This window comes from Hipposideros armiger, unplaced genomic scaffold (assembly GCF_001890085.2).
Source record: "Hipposideros armiger isolate ML-2016 unplaced genomic scaffold, ASM189008v1 scaffold_31, whole genome shotgun sequence".
NCBI classification, from domain to species: domain Eukaryota; kingdom Metazoa; phylum Chordata; class Mammalia; order Chiroptera; family Hipposideridae; genus Hipposideros; species Hipposideros armiger.
The window spans coordinates 3,817,677-3,827,520 of NW_017731381.1; the positions used below are offsets into that span (position 1 = coordinate 3,817,677).

Consider the following 9,844-nt stretch of genomic DNA (forward strand, 5'->3'; position numbering starts at 1 on the left):
TCTCCCACTTGCTTGCCAGGTGGTCTTGGGCATATTACGTTCCTTCTCTGGGCCTCAGTTTCCACATCTGTGAAATGAACTTATTGAATGATGACAATGGCTAGTAATGCTTATTGAGCCCTTGTTAGGTGTCCAGTCCTGTACAGCATACTGTGATGTGCTACCCACTCTCCGCTTCAGGACTGAGGACTTCTTTCTCCCTTCCCCCGTCCCCACCTCCCAGCACAGCTGCACAGAGTGCTATTGGCTGTCAGCACTGTTTAGGGATTGCCCTTGGCTGAAGAAACCATTCAGCCCCGGGTCATGCCCTTTTCCAGAGGGTGGCCTGCATCCGTGCAGACGATGTAAAGACCCAGCACCCTCTTTCAACTTGAGACAACCCTGAAGGTCATCTCCACTGCAGTGTGCCCCTTGTGGTAGGCGGAGGCGCGTGTGGAGACTGCACTGCAGCCCCGTCTCCCTCTGCTCCATCCTGCTTTCCTCCTTCCCCACAAGTGTTGATCCTGAGAGTGCTCTCCAGAAACTTCCTGCACACTAATCTCCATCTCAAAGTCAGTTTCCCAGGGAACTCACCCCCGACAGGACTGCGATCCACTGAACCTGCACTATCTTTCTTAGCCTTCAGACAAGCCCCATTTTAATAGCTGACACAACTGAGGTTAAAGAAGTAAACTGATTTGGCCAAGAATATACAACTAAAAAAAACCAAAAACGGTGGTGCCACAGATGGGGAAACTGAAGGCCAAACAAGCAAACTGATTTGCCAGGTCTCTCAGCTAAAAGACGGTCGAGCCAAGATTTGGCACTAGGTTTGCTTAACTCTGAAGACCACGGTGCCACAGCCTCCAACCCAGGCCATTTAGAGCCACCAGCAGGATTGCTACAGGAACTGGGACAGGCGAGTGTCTTTCCCATTGCCCTGCCACTCACTGCTTCCCTGCAGCTCGCTCTGCATTTGCAAAAAGGGGATAATGACAATACCTACCTCATCAAGAACTTGTAAAGATTAAATGAGTTAATATACCTAAAGACCTCAGAACAGTAACTGGCACCTAGGGAGGCCTCTATAACTGGTAGATTAAAAACAAGTCACGTAAGCAGCGGAAAGTTGCTGTGAGATGTTCTGAGAAGATGTCCATGAGGCTGAGTGAGAGTCGGCCTGTGACAAGGGGCTGGGCCTCGCCAGCTCTCTAAGGGGGTCAGGCTTGACCTGAGCCCTGAAGAAGGAGTAGGAATCAAGGAGGCAGCAAGAGGGAGGAAGAGCACTCCAGGCAGAGGGACCACAAGGAAGAAAAGCACTCTGGCAGGAGAACTAAAGTAGGATGATACAAGGCTTGCATGACTAGCACAGAGGGAAAAATCCACGTCCTGGGCAAGAGTGGTAGAAAATGAGGCTGGATAGGCAGCTAGGGACCAGATTATGAAGGACTACTTACTACCTGGGTGATTTGGGGAAAATCACTTTTATCTTTTAGAGCCTCATTTGGCTTATCTGTAAAATGGAACTAAAAATAGTATCCATTTTATCAGGTCCTTAAAGAGAATGAATGAGTGAATATTTGTAAACCACTTAAAATAGTACCATGCACACAGTAGGTGCTATACATGTTAGAAGTCAACATCAGAACTTTTTCTGAAGTACCATGAGAAGACATAAAGGGGTTTGAATATGGATGAAAGCGGGGGTGATGAATGGATGGGAGGGTGGATGGATGCAAGGCTGGTGGATGGGCAGATGGAAGTGGTTGAGTAAATGGAAGTGTGGATGGATTGTTAGGTGGAAGTTTGGTTTGGGTGATGGAGGTGGTTGGATGGATGGAGGGTGGATGAGTGGTTGGATGACTGGGTAGGTGAGTGGCAGTGGATATTGTTTCAGCGGATGGAAGCATGGTTGGATATGAGGATGGGTGGCTTGGTAGATGGAAGCAGTAGAGTGAATGTGGGTGGTTGGTGGGTGATGGGATGGATGGTGGTTAAAGGGTGGCTGGATGTTTGGGTGGGTAGGTGAGTGGTTAGGTGGGTGGATGGATGGATGGATGACTGGATGGTTAAGTGGGTAAAGGGATGTGAAATTAGATGGATGTATGGGGGTGGATGAGGAAATGGTTGGGTGGACAGGTGATTGTTCAGATGGATGTTAGACAGGTTGAGTGACTGGAGGTGGTTGAATGGATAGAGGGGTTGAGGGAATGGAGGGGTTGTTCAGGTGTGTAATAGAGAATTTAGGTGAATGGAGAGTTTGGGTGAATGGATGGATGACTGGGTGGCTGGATGGGTGCTGGGTGGTTGAATGAGTGGTTGGGTGGATGGATGGGTGACTGATGGTTGAATGGATAAACAGAAAGTGGAATGGGTGGGTGGGTAGGGTGAGTTGTTTGGTGGGGAGATGGTTGTTCAGGTGGATATTAGAAAGGTTGGGTGAATGGAAGGATTAAGTGTACGAAGGGTTGGTGAATGGGTGGATGAGAGTAGCTGAATGGATGGATGGGTGGATAAATGGATCGATCAACAGGTGACACCAGATCCTTAGGCGCCTCCCATTAACCCTCTAAAAGTCACGGAGGAACCCCCGACGGTAAAAAGCAGCAGAAACAGGCTTGGGGACAAGACCTCCTAGGTGGCCCGGCCCCAGGATTCCTTCCCCCCGAGCGCCTATCCCCCCCTGTGCCCACCCCCGGAGTCCTACCTGGAGGCAGCGATCTCAGCTTTCTGACGCGCTATCGCGGCTGCGCGCTGGGCGCCCTCCATGCTGTGCTCCACCTTCTGCCGGACCTTGCTGCTTTTGAGCGGCAGCACGCGTCGCTTGGTGCCTTTGACCAGCACGTTGTGGCGGTACTTGCCCTCCTCGCGGTGGCCGTCGGGCAGCGTGGTGCAGCCGTAGCCGTGGCGCAGGTTGTCCAGCCACTCGCCCTCGTAGCGCAGGCCGCTGGAGCGCTCGCTGACGCCGAAGCCCGAGCGCTTGTCGTTCTTCCACTCGCCCATGTAGGTCTCGGTGGTGGTGGCGTCGATGTCGGCTTCGAAGGGCGCGGCGTCGTCGGCCACCTCGGCGCCCTCGCCCAGGCTGGTGGTGGAGGCGGCGTCGCTGGCGCCCGAGCTGAGGTCGCTCTTGAGGAAGCTGACGCGGCTGCGCTGGCTGCCCAGGGACGTGCGCGACTCGGCCCGCCGCAGCTTGCCCAGCAGCGCGCCCCGCTGGAAGAAGCCACCGCCCTTGGGGACCCGCGAGGCCGCCTCGGCGTTGGCCAGCAGGCTGAGCGCGAAGCCGCCTCGTGGGATGGCGGGCGAGGGCAGCGGCGGGCCGTCCGAGGCCGGCGAGGCGGGCGAGTCCGGGGCCACCGTGCCGTTGCTGTGCTCGCTGCGCAGGGACGAGAGCGACGTGCGCAGCGGCGAGCGCACCACGACGGCCATCCCATAGGGCACACTCTGGCGCACGCCGTAGCCGTGGCGCATGCCGTTGGTGAACTGGCCTTGGTAAGTCCCTGCGGGGGAGGAGAGGGCGTGTCAGTGGGGAGGCACGCACGACGGGACCCCGGCGCGTGCACAGGGCAGACGCGAGCAAGGCCAAGGAGTTGGAGGGGAAAGCAGGCGAGGCTCTGAGGGTGTGAGGTCACGTGAGTGTGCAAGAACACAAGTGGACAAGCCAGAAGGAGTTTGCGAAATGGTGTGACTCTTTCCGTTGGTGGGCATCCCAAGTGTGCACGAGAGTGAGGTTGTGTGAGTCCGAGCGTCAATGTGTGAGGTTGTGTGAGCAGGTGAGGCCCTGGGACACTGCATGAGGTTAAACGAGTGTGCAGGGACACTAGTGGGCAAGCCAGAAGGAGTTTACATGATGGTGTGAATATTTCTGCTGGTGAGAACATGCCGAGGTCTTTAGTGTGCAGAATAGGGTGAGGTTGAGGGAGTTCATTTTAAGTGTGAAGTTGTATGAGCAGGTAAGGCTCTTTAAGTGTGAATTTAAATGACTGTGCACGGATTTTGAATCACCCAAGAGAAAATGAATGTGCAAGAGTGTGAGTGGACAAGACAGTGAGTTTGTGCAATGGTGTGAACATTTGTATTTGTAGGGGTGTGAGAGGTAGTGGGAGCACGCAGAACCCTGAGTGTGCAAGGCAGTGTGTGCACAGAGGGTAACCGAAACCATGTGAGCATGTAATAATGGGATGCAACATAGCTTATGAGACCATTTGAGGTCTTAAGCATGCAAGGAAAGGCAAAGTTGAGAGAGGGTGCAAGGCCGTTATAGGGCAAGAGTGCAAATTTGTGTAGCAGGCAAGGCTCTGTCTGTATGTGAGGCTTAGGTGCGTGTGCATGGTTAACAGTGTGCAAGGTAATGTGGATGTCCAAGCTCATGAATGAATAAGACAATGAGTTTGCACAGTAGCGTGAATGTTGGAGAGCGTGGGACTCTGTTGAAAAGCCTGATTGTATATTCGTGCAAGGCCATGTGTATATTCATACAAGGCCATGCATGTCAGTGTCTTTTGACTGTATGGGATCATAAGTGTGCAATGCAGTGTGTACACAGTGAGGTAAGTGCCCACTAGAGGCAACACTATGGACGTGCGTGAGGTTCTGAGTGTGCAAGGCCATCTGAGTGTTAAAGCACAAAGTATATATATGAGGCATCCTAGAATAAATGAGTGTGTGAGGTTGTGGGCATTAGTGAAACCGAGATCATGTAAGACCACGTGTATGCAGGATAGTGGTGTGGACAGATGTCAGTCACAAAGGGCTTGTGTGTCCATGAGTGAGCACATGAGCTCCTGGAAACAAGTCTCGGTAAGTGGGCCATCATGTGAATAAGAGGCAGCACAGAGCAGTGATTAAGAGCATAGACCCCAGAGCTCGGCTGCTGCGTCCCAATCCTGCCTCTGTCCTCACTAGCTGTGTAACATTGGGCAAGCGACTTAATCTCTCTTAAGCCCCTCAGCTTCCTCGTCTGTCAAAGAGAGATAAGAATTGCCTCTTACCTTATAGGGTTGTCTGAGGTTTAAATAAGCTAATATCTCTGAACAACTCTAAGAGAAAAGATATGTGTGTGATACTGTGATTCTACGAAGTTGTGCTCTGTGTGTGAGGCCACCTGAATTGTAGGAACAAACTGATACAAAACTGACAAAATATCTTCATAGCCCACCTTCAGTCTAATGTGCTGTGCTCCCCAAGGCTCCATCCAAAACCTTCTCCCCACCCTCCCTGGGTGATTGTATTATCTGGTGTTTTTATAACTGCCATCTAAGCCCTGTGGACCCCTCTAAATATACCCTCAACCTCTTCCTCTCCCCTCCACATGTCAGCTTGGCGATAGATGCCCCCCAGATGTTACACAGCCACCTCCAACGCATTATCTCCCCTCACCCCACAGACACCTCTTCCACCTTCTTGGTCTTTCTCTCCCAGGTGGCCAGTTCTCTGCTTTCATCTTCACGTCTCCAGCATATAGAACAGTGTCTGACACAATGTTCAGTGAATTGAGGGGAGAAATTCAGAGCCTTTGTTTGAACACATGCTGAAACTTTCCCCTGGTTAACTAAGAAAAAAACCAAATGGCCTTCTCTCAACAAATCCTGCTCAGGGTGGCTGGGTAACTGAAACAGCTGGCCAGGTAAGAGACTCCTAAGCTCAGTCCGACAGGCACACTCCCATTCAGGCCTTTGCACAGGCTGTCCCCTCTGCCTGGATCTGTTTTCCTCCAGGTAACCTAAGTCTTTGCTCATTGGGCTCTACCCTGACCACCCAATTTAAACCTGCACTCTGCCTGCACCCCCACAAGCACCCAGATAGCCCTCATTTAGTTGTGCTTTTCCCTATAGCATTTATCACCTTCTAACATACCGTACGATGTATTTATTATATGCATTGCTTTTCTCTCTGCTAGAATGAAAGCTCCATGAGGTCAGGGATTGCTCCTGTTTCGTTCTCCGATGTCCCCCCAGCACCTGCACCAGTGCCTGGCACATAGAGGTACTCCACAAATATTTGTGGATTGATTGGCTGAACCTATACAGAAACTCCATCTCATGGTTTGACCCTGAGCAACTCTCTTCCCTTCTTAAGGCCTCCATCGCCCCACTGGTCAATGACGTGTTGGATGTGAAGCTCACTGAGGTTCGGCTGAACTTTGAGACATAGGACTTGTAGAAATTGGGGCACTGTCACTCAAGGCGAAGGACAGCACGTCCACGTGACTCCACACTGCCTGGTCCCTCCCAGCACAGGCTGCTCCAACTCAGGCCCCCACCCCGGCCTTATCACCATGAAGAGCCCCATCGAGAACCATGTATCATGCCAAGGGCTCGCTTAAACCTCTCAACACTCTTGTGAGCGGGGGTCCCATACGATGCTCATTTATAAGAGAGGAAGTCGGTGGTCTGAGAGGTTAGGGGACTTGACCAAGAAAGCAGGATACAAACCCGACTCTTTCTGATGCCTAAAGCTCATGCTCTGAGCCCATGGTTCTCAACCCTGGCTGCCACATTAGAAGAGCTAAACATAAAATGCAGATCCCTAGGCCTCACCACCAGAAATTCTGCTTTAATTTGTTGAGGGGGGGCCTGGTGCTTCCAGCCCCTCTGTACAGCAGGTAGGAGCAGCTGCAGGTAAGAGGGGTATCGGGGCTCACCTCCCTCCCGTGATCAGCCACAAACCAACAGTCATGGACTACCAGCTATAAAAAGGCCAAAGAGAAATGGAGAGAGACAGAAAGAGGGGAGAGCACTGGGCATGAACTTGTAGAGGAAGGCGCAAATATGAGCTCCATCTCCCAGGGGGATTGATGTTCAGAGAGGTTATGTGGCCTGCCCAAAGTCACACAGTAAGAAAGGAGCAGAACTGGGATTTGAACTGAGGCTTGACTCAAGCCGAGGAAGTGGGAAAATGAGATTGTATAGCGGAAAAATGGAGAAATGAGAATTGTTACAAAGGATGAAAAAAGGAGGAGATGGACAGATGGAAAACGCATATGTTCCATTTTCCAAGCTCATTCATTTGTGGTCACATTGTGTGGGAGGCGCGAAGACAGAAAGAAACGTGTAGTCAGAGACAAACTGGTTTCAAATATCACCTAAGCTGGGGAAACTTGGACAAGTGACTTCTGATTCTCAATTTCCCCATCTGGAAAATAGAAAAATAATACTTGCTTTCTAGGGTTTTCAGGAAGATAAAAAAAAGACAACAGCAAAAAAAAATAAAAATAAAAAACACCAAAAACCAAATGTCCATCAACTGATAAATAAACTTTGGTCAACCACTCAACGGAGTATCGGTCATCAATAAAATGTAATCGACGGCTCATACACGCAACATGGATGGACATCAAAAAATGCTCAGTGAACGAGGCCAGAGACAGAAGAGTACAAAGCGTATGATTCCAATCGCATGAAAGTCTAGAAAGAACTAACCTATAGTGACAGAAAGCAATCTGTGGTTACCAGGGGCTGGGGGTGGGGGGGATACACTGTGAAGAGGCACGAGGGAATTTTCTGAATTGATGGAAATGTTCTAATATCTCGATTGTGCTGGTGGTTACACAGGGGTACAACTTGTCAAAAGACTATACTTCGAGTGCATTATACTTGCATGGAAATTACACCTGGATACAGTTGATTTAATAAGTAAATAAATAAATTGTAAATAAACTTTTAAGGAGAAAAAAAAAACAAAAAACAACCCACCCAGCACAGCTTCCTGTAGATATCCATCGGGAAACCCCATCAGCTCTACTTTCCAACTGAATCTAGAATCCGGCCACTTCTCACCACCCCCACTGCTACTAGATGGTAGTCTGAGCCACCGTGATTTCTCACCTGGATTTTCATAAAGGCTGCTACACGGGTCTCGTGCTTCTGCCCTTGACCTCTTCCATCTATTCCTAACACACCAATCAGAGGGATTCTGTTCAAATATAATAGGTCAGGTCATGACACCACTGTGTCTCTTCTCACTCAGAGGAAAAGTCAAGGTCCTCAGTGACTCACAAGGCCCTAACTGATTTCATCCCCATCACTCCTTTATTCTCACTTCCTCCCATTCTTTCCTTTCCCTCACTCCACTCTGGCCACAAAGGCCTCCTTGCTGTTGGTCCCCCACACTAATCATGGTCTTGCCTCAGGGCCTTCGCATATGCTGTTCCCTCTGCCTGGAATACTCTTCCACCAGATAGCTGCCTGGCTCACTCCCTCACCATCTTCAAGCCTTTGCTCAAATGTCATCTCAGGGAAGCGTCCCTGACCACCCTATTTAAAAGGATAATCCCTGCCTGAGGTTTTGTGTCTCCCTTATTTGCTGTATTTTCCTCACAGCATATCTAATATAATATGCATTTTGCTTTTTCTTCTGTTTATTGACCATCTTTCTCTCTGGAATGTAAGTTCCATAAAAGCAAGGATTCATCTGTGAAAAGGACCATACAGGTAAGATTCACCCAAGATGACACAACTAATCAATACACCAGCGCCAAAACTCACAACCATGTCTAGCTTTGCTCCTTCCACTTGTCTCAGAAGAAAGAAGAAAAATATAATATGAAAAGGGAAAGTGAACAGTAGAGCAGAGAAGATGGTAAACTGGAGGAAAGAAAAGACATCGAGTCTCTGGGTTGGACGAGTTTGTGAAATTAAATCAACCCTTCTTTTAGCTTAAATTTGGTGTGAGATGGGCTGACATGGTCCCTTTAAGCCCAGATTGTAACAGGAGAACAATTCTTGGCCACCAGTCGGGAAGGAAATGGCCAGACTATATTAGGAAACTTATAAGCGAGTGGCAAGAGGCACAGACACCCAGGGGAGGCTGGGAGTGACAGGCCCTGGGAAAGGGGAAAAGCCAAGTGCGGGGCCATCCCCAGCCTGACTCTCTCTAAGACAGGACAGTTCTCCCTGGGGACAGGAAGAAGGCATTTGAAGAGGGAGAAGAGGACCCTGTCCACAGCCGCCTGGCTGAGAGAGGAAGTGCCTCCTGACACCCTTTGGGCTGGGCCCCTCACTTGGCCTTATGAGCGTTGCAGGGTCTTCCACTGCAAGATTCTCAGCAGCCTTCAAGGCCTGGCATAGGCTGCCCCTGCCCACCTCCCCTGACTCATCTCGAACAGCTCTCCCGTCACACTTGCCTTCTCACCTCAGGGCCTTTGCACACGCTTTCCTTCTTCTTCTTCACATGCTCTTCTCCTCCCTCCTTCCCTGGCCAACTTCTGTTGACAGCTCAAGCTTTGGCTTAAATGCGACGGCCCAGGAAGATTTCTTGGACTCTACGTTCTGAGTACTGTCACACGATGTCATGTCACTTTGTACTTCTTCTTGACACTTTTCCCATTTTCAATTAGGTCATTATAATCATTTGATCACCATAAGTCTTTCTTACCAGACTTTGGCTTCTAAGAGGGAGGGAGCCATGTCTAGTTATTCCTACATGATTCTAGCATCGAGCACAAGTTCCCAGCCTGAGGAAGCCCTCAGGAAACATCTGATGAACCTGTATCTTCTGATGGGTACCCTACATTCTTCCAGGGGCAGCAACCACCTCTTCTCCTTGCCCTCATGACTGGCAGTGATTGGCAGTGGTTGCCAAGCATGCTTAGCAGCTCAAACTCTTGGAGTTACTGAGATCCTTGCAAAAGACTGGTGAGGGCCGTATCCATGGCCTATCACAGTCCTGTCCCTCTGACCAGTCTCCTAAATTTCATAAAATCTGAATATCGCCTCTCCCTGCAGTTGCCCTCCTGGTTTAGTATAGAAGACCCTGGCTTGTAACCTTTTTTTTTTTTTTTTAGCTGAGCCATCCTGCTACCTGTTGGCAGCTCAGCGGCTGCTCAGCTCGGGCTGGACTCGAACCGCTGATGCTCAGAGCTCAAACT

The 9,844-nt window shown here is 50.1% G+C and overlaps 1 protein-coding gene across 2 annotated transcripts in view; it reads right to left on the bottom strand.

Moving 5' to 3' along the window:
• Nucleotides 1-9,844, bottom strand: part of JPH2 (junctophilin 2) — a 62,431-nt gene that overhangs the window by 35,733 nt on the left and 16,854 nt on the right. For both annotated transcript variants that reach the window (XM_019636888.1, XM_019636889.1), the window contains exon 2: nt 2,687-3,476. In XM_019636888.1, coding sequence (XP_019492433.1) covers nt 2,687-3,476 — 790 coding nt within the window. The remainder of the gene's footprint in view (nt 1-2,686; nt 3,477-9,844) is intronic.